At 41.9% G+C, this 12,677-nt stretch overlaps 1 protein-coding gene across 7 annotated transcripts in view; it reads left to right on the top strand.

Moving 5' to 3' along the window:
• Window positions 1–12,677, top strand: part of camta1a (calmodulin binding transcription activator 1a) — a 316,283-nt gene that overhangs the window by 281,828 nt on the left and 21,778 nt on the right. For all 7 annotated transcript variants that reach the window (XM_087782474.1, XM_087782475.1, XM_087782473.1 and 4 more), the window contains 3 exons: window positions 2,942–5,124; window positions 6,284–6,410; window positions 6,777–6,911. In XM_087782474.1, coding sequence (XP_087638600.1) covers window positions 2,942–5,124; window positions 6,284–6,410; window positions 6,777–6,911 — 2,445 coding nt within the window. The remainder of the gene's footprint in view (window positions 1–2,941; window positions 5,125–6,283; window positions 6,411–6,776; window positions 6,912–12,677) is intronic.

Raw genomic sequence — 12,677 nt, 5'->3', positions numbered from 1 at the left:
TTTCTCAGTGCAGCCCCTTTCCCAGCCCATTTCATCAGAACAAATTGTTGAAGATCTTAAATCCCACAAGGAAGATAAGGCTCCTGTAAATGACAACCTCCACACTGAGTTCCTGAAGAACACGAGCCACGAGTCACTGACCTGGGTCCATTTTCTTTTTTGCCTGGAAACCATCCAAATGACGACAGGTTAAGCTTCTTCTTCATACTTAAGCCAAATAAGATGAACCAAAGAACAATCGCCCAATATCCCTCCTGTCACAATTTAACAAACTGCTTAAGAGGGTCAGTCTATCAAGAATAAATACCATCATAGAAGAAAGCCTTCCCCACTCTTGGCTTCCATAAAGCTCAATCTATGGGAAAAAAGATTTAGATCGCTCTTCATCGACCTCTCTGAAGCATATGAAACAGGGGTCTCTACCTTAAACTCTTGTAGACTTCTGCCTTATGTCAAGCTTGTGAAGCTTATCATGCTACTTATTTAGGACTGTACCTTTGTACTGGAGACCCCAAAAAACCAACGCAGTAAGAAAAAGAAGACTGAGGAACGGACTCCCCTAAGGCTGTTTCCTTTCCCCAGTACTTTTTAACATCTACACCACAGACATGCCTGCTGGAGATCGCTCGCAATATACTTATGCTGAGGACTCAGCCATGAGATTTGGTGACAAAGCTACTACCGTGGTTGAGTAGGCCCTTGAGAAAGACCTCTCACTATTGACCAGTTACTTCCATTAATGGCACCTCAAACTAAGCCTGCCAAAAAAAATATGCTCAGTGTTCCATCTTGCCAATCAATGTGCCAATACCACACTGAACATTGCACTTGATGTCACTAACATCAGGCATGACACCCAGATACTTTGGTGTCACACTTGACCGCAGCCTGACCTTCAAGATACACATCTAACAAGTAGTTGCCACAACTGCTGCCTGAAGAGACTGGCTGGCACTGGGTGGGGTGCAAACTTCCCCACTCTGCGCACTTCTACCCTTGCCCTTGCATACTCCACGGCTGAGAATGCCGTCCTTGCATGAAGTCACAGCAGAACACCGCCATGAGGCTAATAAGTAATGCCTTACGATAAAACCCCTGTTGAAGTTACTCCCCATACTGTCTGGCATCCCAACTCTAGAGCTCCGTCGTAATTTCTCATTAACCCTTCTTCAACCAACCCGCCCTGCGGTGACCTGCCACAGAATGCCTAGGTCAACCTCAACAGACGCTCTGGAGTAGCAAAGACCAGAATCTTAATGCATATGAATGCATATGTTTCAAACTTTTAAGGATCGGAAAAATGTGAGTTCTTCTACTAGAGCTGGTCAGAATTCTCGTTGCAGAGCTCTGTATCAACTGCAGGCGAGACAGATCCTTTTTGTTTAGACATGAAAATAAATTGTTACAATTGTCCAAACGAGAAGACACCCACACATGGATTATAAACTCCAGATTATGCCGTGAGAACATTTTCCTAAATTCAGAGATTTTTCTCAGTTAAAGGAAACACTTTCTGGTCAGTTTTCTGCAGTGTCGAAGAAGATACATGTCTTTGTCAAATACAACACCAAGGTTTCTCAGGCTCAGTTTGACAAGTACTGACTCAACCCTGGAACCTTATCATTAGGAGCAATAACCAGAGTTTCAGTTTTGTCCACATTTAGCTGCAAAGTGTTTTCACTCAGCTATTGTTTGATTTCTAGCAAACAATTGACTAAGCTGTTCAGCCTCTGGGGCTCAGTTGGATAAGAAGAGCAGTAGAGCTGGATGTCATCAGCAAAAATCTGATAAGAAACATCAGGATATCTCTGAATGAGTTATACCCAGGGGAATCAAGTACAGCAAAAAAAAAAGTACCCACACAACAGATCCGCCGATTCAGACTTCATTTGATTGGCAGATACACTGAAACTGGGCCCGGAAAGGTATGACGAAAACCACTGTAGCAAAGACCCAGACAGTCTCACTTCGAAACTTCTCATGGATGTCGCTCTGATCCAGGAACAAAGACAGCTGCTCAGACACCACCTTCTCCAAGATCTTGGACAAGAAAGGGAGCTTAGAAATAGGTGTGAAATTACTGAGGTTAGTCGGGTATAAAACTGGATTTTTAAGTATAGGCTCCACAATGGCATGTTTAAATGCATTGGGAAAACTCGCTGTGGAAAGGGAGAGGTTTACCATTCTGGTAACACAGGGGCCAATTACATCAAACACTTAAATAAGGAGCCTACTCGGAAGGACGTCGGACGAAAAACAGGAGGGTTTCATTGTGTGTTTTTTGTTTGTTTTAAAGCTTTTAATGTGTTTGAAAGATGATGCTTAGACAGCAGTTTTTCACTCTAATCACTAACACAATTTGATATTTTCGTTACCATGGTGCTGGTGTCAAGATCCATTTAATTTGAGAATAATTTATTTAAAAACTTTTCATGTTTTCCTGACACAAAAATGTCTTAAATGTAATAATAGAAATGAGGGCTCTGTTGTAGTGTCTAGCACAATTCAAGAGCTATTTTATTATGTTGCAGGTAAAAAAAACAAAGGTGTATACTGTAACTTTTATTTATTTGTTTATTTTTTATATATATTTTATAATTTCAATATTTATTATAATTTAAGATTTGGCTTTTTATTCATTTCCCTTTACCCTTTTTCTTCTATTCATCTTTCATTTATTATCAGGTGTTTTTGTAGTATGTTGTAAAACATATTGTAGTTTCAATGACATAATTTTTTATGAAAAGTTGTGTTTTTGTTAATGATTTTTATGGAATATGTAATTTTTATTTCTGGGCATAGAGTAATGTTTCATGTTCTTAAAAAAAATGGAAAAAAAGTGGTGGACTTCATTTTCATTCTTCAATTAATCTGCTGAACGATTACTATTCACTTCCTCAATAATAGAATGTCTCCTCTGTTTCTCTTTTTTTTTCTTTAGGTGCAGGAAGCAGCGTGCACCACAAATGCAACAGCGCCAAACATCGCATCATTTCTCCAAAGGTGGACCCTCGTACGGGGGCTTACAGCAGTGCTCACTCAGAGGTCCAGAACAACGACGTGTCTGAGGGGAAGACAGAGCACAGCGGCCATGGTGGAGGGAAGAGTTCTGGAGGAGGCGGGACGACACGGGAAAAGCGCAACGGCAAAGTTCATAAGCCCATCTTACTGCACCAGAACAGCACAGAGGTGTCGTCCACCAACCAGGTGGAGGTGCCTGACACCACCCAGAACTCCCCTGTGTCCATCAGCAGTGGCCTCAACAGCGACCCGGACATGGCCGACAGCCCCGTGGTGACCGGGCTGAGCCACGTGGCGTCCGTCATGTCCGGCCTATCACAGGGCGTGTTCATGTCAGATGTAACCGGGGATCCAGTCTACAGCATGTCACCCACCGGGGGCCCCAACACTCACCTAATGGGGGCGGATGCCGTCTCGCAGGGTTTGGTTCTGTCGGTCACCCCCGATCGCCACAAATTCGCGTTCCCCGGTGGAGGGGAGGCCGGATCTGCCGGCGGCGGAGACAGCCTGTCCATGTTGTCTTCAGCCGGGGTCTCCGAGGAGCTGGTGCTGTCCAGCAGCCTGGACGCGGGGGGCCTCAAGATCCCAGAGACCAACATGAACTTTGACCCCGACTGCTTCCTGAACAACCCCAAACAGGGGCAGACCTATGGAGGCAGTGCGATGAAGACGGAAGGCAGCACCGCCTCCTCCTGCTCCTCCATCGGCAGCACCAACGGGAACCTCCAGCGCTCCCCATCCCTGCCGGACAACGGCTACAACTTCAACTTGGTGAAGAACATCAAGACTGAGGACACATCGTTCGAGCAGCAGCTGGCCAAGGAGAGCGGGTACCAGGTGGGGTCGGTGGTCAACTGTGGCAACGGTGTGACGATGCAATCCGCTGCAAATTCAGGTCAGGGCAACCTGGGTCTGACACTTCCTTCCGGTGGAGGTCTCAGCCCCAGCACCACTCTGGAGCAGATGGACTTCAGCGCCATCGATGCCAAACAGGAGTACACATCAGGTGCAGGATCTGTCAACTATGGCCAGGCCATGTCCAGTCCACACATGCAGCAGCACCAAAACCGCTCTCCCAGCTTCTTCCTCCAAGATTCCTCTCAGTCCAATCCGCAAGGCAGGAACAACCTGGGTCAGAAAGCCCATTTGATGGAGCACAACTCGCACGACTCTGGAGCTTACATGGGCCTGCAGGTGGTGAAGACGGAGTCGCCGGGCGGCAACGGTCACCTACACCACCACCACCACCAGAACCAGCACAGGATCAACTGCAATGGAGCGTCATCGGTTGACGCTCCGCCCGGATCTCTGCAGCTTCTGCAATACCAGGGAACCTTCCCCGGACTGGGCGCGGATCACGAGGAAGTAGTGGGTCTGGAGCAGTCAGGGAACCCGGCTCATACCACGGAAGGCTCAGACGGTCTCCTTAAAAACGGGGACCACATTCAGAGCTGCGGGTCCGGAGGCGGAGAGGGTACGGATCACTATCTCCAGCAAAGTTCTGATGGAGGAGAAGGGGTCGGGATTCATAATGGGAGCAACAGCAGCGAAGGCAGCAGCCGCACACAGCAGCAGCTTCTCCAAGGAACCAACATCGTCCAGGGACTTTACAACACCGTCGGAGCCCATCAGGGTCTGGGTGCAGGGGCCAGTAACGGAGGAGGGGGTGGTTCGGGAATGGAGATCAGCTTGGATCACTTCGACATCTCTTTTGGAAATCAGTTCTCCGATCTTATCAACGATTTTATTTCTGTGGATGGAAGCGGGTCCAACATGTCCGGAGGAGGTGGTCTTTATGCCCACCAGCTGGTCACATCCCACAACTCTGAGAGTACCGGAGGAGGAGGAGCCCAGCCGGGTCAGGAAGATGTTAGCAGCAGAGGGACCGGCTACAACCCTTCAGACCTGTGCCTGCAGTCGTGCTGTAGCCCCCAGGCTCTGGGTGCAGGAGGAGGAAACACCGGGGAGGCGGGATCCTTGTCCTACATGAATGTCGCCGAGGTGGTCTCTGCAGCCGTCGCTCACGGGGCTCTGGGGATGCTCCAGGCCACTGGACGGCTCTTCATTGTCACTGACTATTCACCCGAATGGTCGTATCCCGAGGTGAGTCGCATTAATTTATCATCTCATCTATGAATGGTGTCAGTTAATACAATCAGTTCGTGAGACATCATTTTTTTTCAATTTATGTTGTAAAATAAAACTTGAATATCGAAATCTACTACCTGTAAAGATCAAGAATCAAAAAGATACGTATCGTTTTTTACATTGTAAAGTCAATCTTACTGCAAGTTATCGCCACCTTCCATTTATCTCTTTACATCCACCACATGTGCTGACTTTAACCATGTTTTTTTAATAGATAATATTAAAAAAGTTAAGCCTTTAAAGTTAACAGTTTTCTTATATGCGAGTGTCAGTGAAATGGAGTGATTTTTTTTTCCATACAATTGCATGTTCCAGTAAATATTCAGATGTCAGGAGTTGTATATCTTGTAGATCTTTGTATTGAGCTAAAGTAATGGCTATAAAGTTGCACCACTTTTCAAATAATGAAAATTAAAAAAAAATATGATTGATAATTAAGCTTAATATGTTATTAATCATTTATTTTATAAGTCACTACTTGGAGTCTATTATTTGTCCCATAAAGCATTTATTTATAATTCCTTTTTTTCAACTTTATTGATAAACAATACATTGTCAAAACAATTGATTGCTTTTGCATTGTCTCTTGCACATGCCAATGTCTTTTTTCCTTAAAACCACCCACTTTGTGATGCATGTCGCCTATAGTGCCCAAAAATCAGGACTCTAAAGTCAGCCATGCTAATTCCAATTTGAGTTTAAAAGCCTTTTCAAGCCAGGGAGCAAGATCAAATTTTACGTCCAACTTATTAATGTTATGTTTTTTCTTCTTCTTCTATTATGTATTTTTTAAGCCGTTGTTTTAAATGTTTAAACATTTTTCCATAGTTTTGATATGCTTAGAATATATACTCGTCATCTTTTTTGTATTGGATGCAGCAATTGCCTCTTCAACCACTAGAGAGCAGTAAAATACTTCAAGTGCTAAAGAAGCGGATGACTAAAGATGTAGTGATGTTAAGTCTCCACTTGATGGCGACAGTTCTTAATACAATATCATTTTGTTGTTGTTGTTCCACGCATCAGACACTAGAGAGCGGTACTAAAAGTGCAATGAGAGCACAGATGTTCTCCCTCTCTTTCTCTGAATGACTTAGTTTTGTTTGTTGTCTAGGGTGGAGTGAAGGTGCTCATCACAGGTCCGTGGCAGGAGGCCAGCTCCAACTACAGCTGCTTGTTTGACCAGATCTCAGTCCCAGCCTCTCTGATCCAGCCTGGAGTCCTGCGCTGCTACTGCCCTGGTAGGTCCAAAAGTATTTTCATACCCTTAAATACATGATTTAAACCTTAACCAGGTATTGATAGTTTGAGCCTGGAAAATGTAAACGTTATTTATTTAATAATTTGTCATTTAAAAAATAGTTGTGAATTGTAAAAGCAAATAATATGTCATCAAGAAGTTATGCTTCTTTTGTGTCCATTGTCAGATTATGTTTCTTTTGTTGTAATAAATCATTTTGTAAGATACATTTTTGTTCCTTTAGAGAAGACAGTGTAAAAAAAAAACCACTATAATCCAAACACATTACCCCTGAAATGAACTTGTTCGATGCCTGAAAATGGTGAAAAAAAAGTATCTCAGAAATTAAGCAATCATTTCTTTACAGCTCACGACACGGGCCTGGTGACACTTCAGGTAGCTGTCAGTAACCAGATCATCTCCAACTCCGTGGTGTTCGAGTACAAGGCCAGAGCTCTTCCTTCACTGCCTTCATCTCAGCACGACTGGCTCTCACTGGATGGTAAGTCGCTCCTTGACTCATTGTTAAATACGTTGTAGGATTCCTGTTCTTGGATTGTGTTGAAAAAGTATGACAAACTCGTAAGAGAATGTAAAATATTGAAATTAAAATATGTTTTTATATTGTAATCGTGGATGTTGGACGTCTTGGAAGAATGTTGTCCTCTCTACTCAAGGCTTGGAATGTTTTGGGTTCCATTTGTGTGCTTTATTTTATTTACAGTAATTCTGAGTTAAGCTTTGCTCTCTCAGAAACAGAGGCAAGATAATGTGGATACTGGTGTAGAAGTCTGTGTTATGGTTGTGTACATTATCGGATTCTCTCCTACACTTCACTATTGACACATTTCTGCAATACTATCAGTCATAATTACAAAATCTAATGTCATCTATGTTAGTGGAAACATTAAACTAAAGCTTAATTAAACTTTCTTCCACCTTGCATTTAATTTTAAAGTTAGGAATTAAAGCTTAACTGCATTTATAAACTTTCATGAACTCCATTGGATAATCCATCAAAACCCTAGAGTGTAAAGTAAAGTGTGAAGGGATATTCATCATATTTAAATAATTAGAAGCTGATATTTAATATATCATTTAGAAAAGTTCAGGGATCACTGCGATCCAAGTTACAACAGGAACTTGTTCTTTTGAAATATTAGAGCTTGGATATGAAGCTCATTAAGGAAGCAGATGAGAAGTAATTGAATTAAGCTAGACTGTTTATCTTCTTTATTGATTACCCTGCATGTCCTACCATAGATCATTGGTTTATATTCCATTACTGCTGAGATTTATGTTTAACCTTAATACCCTCAGGATTTTTCTTATGATACGTTTAATCGTAATAGCGTACCTCCTCTGACCTAGTCGCAGTATAAATGTTAAAAGCATAAATCTATTCCTCCAATACTTTTATAATGCTGTGAAAAGATGCTGTGTCTAACTAAACACCGAAGAGAGCGCAGACCTCTTCCAAGCAGCTCATTTATACCTCCAGTATGTTGTGTGTGGTTATTTTGCCCAACCTTTACTTTATCATTATATTTCATGTTTGGCTCACATGTGTTAAACTAAGGGCCCCTAGAGATAGATTAATGTTCATTTCATGTCCTGTGTTCAAGATAAGACAAGATACAGATATTATAAATGTAAACAATAATAAACAGAGACTTTAAATTACGCTTGCCATTTCTTATGGAAGGAATTTGTTTGGGAGAGGATAACAAACACAAAGATAATTGAGATCAATAGAGCCTCCCAAAATGAAGACAACATAATGAGAGTCACACTGTTACATTGATGGAATTGGACACCCCTGGTTGAGCTTAATTGTATAGACAGGAGGTTATTTTCAGTTATTTTGCCCACCTGATGGACAGACTGGAAACCTGTGGCCAAAATAAAAGGGGAAGAGAATGAAACTATGCTAAATTAACCAGCATACACAACCTAACTAACACGAGTGATGATGGAACGTTACAGTGATATTTGAGACATTGAAACAAAATAAGAAATGTGTTTTTATACAACAACGTTTAATACTTTTGATTTTCATCAATAAAATGAATTAAAATCCAGAGAAAAATAACATGTTTACTAAGTAAGAAGATAAGATATACCCTTATAAGTTGTCGCAGAAGTTCACAAAAATAGAAACAACATACAGCATAAAAACACAATATATTAAGACATACAGTACACACATTAAAAGTAAAATGATTTTAGAATAATACATGTTAACAAAATAAATATTCTAATAATAATAATATAATTAAATAAGCAAAATAATAAATCAATAATGATTAATATATCAACAACAATTGTACAAACATTAGTACAGAACTGTGAAAATGGAGTTATGATCACTGCTTCAAAACATTACTTTGTATTTTTTTATTTATTTAGAAGTCCAACCACAGTGCAGGGATCTGACACTACTCATTTGTAACTAGGCTGGTTCTTTATACACCTTCACGACATCATCATCAACAAAACCACGTTGCTCTTACACTCTCATGCAATGTTAATAAGCTTCCATTTACAAGTTTAAACTAACAAAAGGTTGTATTTGTCCTGAGTTGTATATTGAAAAAAACAAGATATTTCTATTGCATGTAGTGTTTCAATGTGTAGACATTTAATGTGAAATGATAGTAATGGAGTCATTTAAGGTTTGCTGAAAGTGGGAGTGGAAAAATACAAAGATTTGTGTCTGTAAGGTGTGTCACTGATGGCTGTTGTTCCTTTCATCTGATCTGATTCTGAGGCTCAGAGCATGCGGTGTGTTTAGACTGTAAGTGAAACATGTGACACGGAATGTTTTGTATGCGTGTGGTGCAAAGGCAAAGCGCTGCTGCAGTGCTCCGGCGTTGACAGGATAAAGTAGGGCACGGTGAAGCTCCGGCTCCCAGGACAGCTGCATTGCAGACACCCCTTGAGGGAGTGGAAGTGAGTAATCTGGAGCTGCCGGCTCATACGCTGCAGAACCTGCAGATCCCTCCGCCATTCATAGGGTTGCTTCCTTACTGGCCCATTCACAGAACCAGTCGAGAAGGGGCTGGCGGTCTTAGTGAAACGCAGCCCACACCACCTTTCTAGCATTAACCCTTTATCTACCTCTTCTCATCAGTAACTTCACACATCTTTATGACATGATGATCAACAAAACCATGTTGCTCTTTCACTCATGATTTGTCTTTTAACATGGTTTAATTGTATTCCAGAGTGATGGGATGTAGTTTTGACCTCACAGTAAAGTACAAGATATAAACTGCTATTGTTTTTTTCTGTACTCTAAGATTAGATTTGTGTCTGTGATAAAGTCTAGGAACAGACACAGTCACGACTCACGACGGTGTTTCCTCAGCAGTAGAATAAACATAATGAAGAAACCTGGGAAGGTTGTCCATGTGTGCACAACATTTTAGCTCAGGATTAGGTTAAACTGGATAAACTAGTAGTTTAACATTTCTTTTGTCACTTGACTATACAGTTTAAAGCTTTTCCTACCTATGAAATATTACATGGTGATGATGTTAAAGTTACTTTACATAACAAATGGAGCAGATCATTTAAATTGTGTGAAAATGTTGCCTTGGCTCCTACACCATTAGTATCAAGTGATGATATATAAAGAAATACATAGTATAGTATCGTGGGATGATTTTAATACTGAAATATTCCTTTTTAAATGGTAAGTTCATCCAAAATTCAAACTTCACTCATTTTCTACTCACTCTCATGCCGACCAAGGGTTAAAATTGTTTTCAGAATAATCTGTTCCTTTTATAGACAAAAAATTATATTCATCTGAATGAAGCGACAATCAGTTGTCTTGTTTTTTTTATCTTCATCTAAAAACACAGAAAATGATCAAAATACCTCTGTGGTTCTCGTCGGCATTGTCCCTCTTGTGTTGAAGTGTTGACGAAAGGAATTGTCCCAGAAAAACTACAATATATTTAAAAAAATAAAAAGCAATTGACGTAAATATCGTGCCTGCAGTCTACTGTCTACACTGGAACAAGCTTAAAATGTACACTTGTTTAAGACTCTCCTGAACAATTCCTCTTGAGCTTGAGGCTTCAATACAAGATGGACATTACAGACGAGCAGTTTGGAGGTATTTGGATGTTTTTAAGTGTCATTTTGGACGAAGATGAAGACGAAGACAACTGAGCCCAAGTCGCTACATTAAAATGAACAAACATTTTTGTCTATAACTCTAAAAAGAAACAGATTACCACATGAAAATAATCCAAACCTTTAGTCGACATGAGGGTGAGTGAAAAATGAGTGAACACATTTATAATATAAATGAGAATACTAAATGTAAAAACTTGGTGCTACTTGCAAAATTTGAGATTTAATTCATGCCCTTGATCAACAAAAAAAAAAATATATATATATATATATATATATATATATAGTAGTTAAATTGAATATTGCGTTGTAGAAATACCGTTCACTAATTGTCGTTGTGGGGAGTGTTTAGTCATGAACTCAGATGCACCAACTGTTGCTCCTCTATCTAATCATTTCATTGAGAAAGTGAGCAGGAAGCAGCACGTGTGATCACGTATGCAAAATGCTGCACGGGGAGTGATAATAGTCGCCCTCAACGAGGAAACGTCTGGCTGCACAGACCCCCCCCCCCCCGACCCCCCTATTAAAGTCACCGATTAACTTGAGAATTGACGTGCAGTGGGCAGCGTGCATGTGTGCGCCATACAGCTGAGCGCGAGCGGCGCTGTGACGTGCTAATGGCACAGCTGCCTGCCTTGATTTGTCATAATGCAGAGTGGGGGAAGGGGCGCCTTTTCCTCTGCAGCACTGCAGGTACGGAGCTCATGGGCTGGACTCAAGCCGTGCCGGGGCTACACAACTCCCTCATAAGTCTCTCGCCTTGTTAGAAAAAAAAATAAGCCTCGCTTTAAAAGTGGAGGGTAGTCGCGCGCCGGTGTGACAGACGGTACACAATGCAGGATGGAGAGGGTGTGTTTGGTCCTCAACTATAACAACACACTCCTGAGTTTCTGGAGGGTTTCCTCGAGGCGTCGTGATGAGGAGACCCGCAGCGAGGAGACACGCCGTCACCTGTTTGAATGGTAGTTACTTTGTAAGGTACGCTATTTAGCCTCGGCGACACCTGTGTCCGTGTGTTTACCAGCATCGAACGTTTCACCGCAGGCTAGTATCTGCGAGGAGCAGCGAGAGAGGTGGAACAAGTGAGGATGGAGAGGAGGAGGAGGAGGGGGCTGTGAGCGGCTGAGCGGTCTTTTTTCTCTCTCTCTCTCCTCCCTCACTTTATTCTATTGTTGACGAGTGTTCTGTTGAGATCAGGCTTCATCCCCTAAACCCGAGGATATTTTTTTTGGACGTTTTCAGAATTTGTTTTCAATCTTTTTCCTCCGCGCCGGGGTCGAACTTTAAACTGTGGTGGCCAAAACTGCAGCCATGTGTGGAATTATTCGTCGGGTCGGGATGCCACTGAATGCCCCGTGATAAAAGACAAAAGATCCACTTTTTGGGTGGGAGGGGTTCTGGGGTGGACTTTATCCATGGAAAATAAAATGGAAGGTTAGAAGTTACATTTGTGGCTGTAGTCATGTGCTGTGTGGTGTTTGTTGTATCCGTACATGTGCCTTGTTTGTGCCTGAAAAGTGCATGTTTTACTTTGACAGCTCATGTTGGTATCCTGTCTTAAATACTAAGTTTGATTCTGTGCTTGAAGCAGGATCAGGCCCGTGATCAGTCGAGTGTAGCTTTTCTTCACGTGTCGGATTGTTTTGATACGATGACCGGACGCTCACACGAGGTTCACATGTTGTCGAAAGTCTTGGAAGTTGCTCCGGTTGCTGCGGAGAAAACAGTTGACGCATCCCTGAGTGCTTCTCGAGAAGCCAGCAGTCATCCGTCAAATCCCATAGATAGCCTGGACTGTAGTAACCACACGTGCACACCCATTATTCAGACCAAAGTGCTTCCATCGACATTCCCACTTCTGTAACCTGTTATTCCGAGTGCCACAAAATGTATTGTCAGTCACATCATTGCAGATACTTTTGTTTATGTTACTTTACCAGCTTTTCTTTTTTTCTTTTATAACAAGTGTAAAAGCGAAGAGTGAGTGCTTACACCTGTAAGTGACGGATCAACAGTGTTCTAAAGAGATGGACACAACTACACTGATGAATCCTTTAGTCTGTTGCTTGAACTTTCTTGATCTTTTGAGGATACTTTTAGACACACTGGATGAAGAGTT

This window comes from Callionymus lyra, chromosome 19 (genome assembly GCF_982586985.1).
Source record: "Callionymus lyra chromosome 19, fCalLyr1.hap1.1, whole genome shotgun sequence".
Lineage (NCBI taxonomy): Eukaryota > Metazoa > Chordata > Actinopteri > Syngnathiformes > Callionymidae > Callionymus > Callionymus lyra.
The sequence above is the reverse complement of the archived record's forward strand: the minus strand, read 5'-3'. Positions and strand labels throughout refer to the sequence as shown.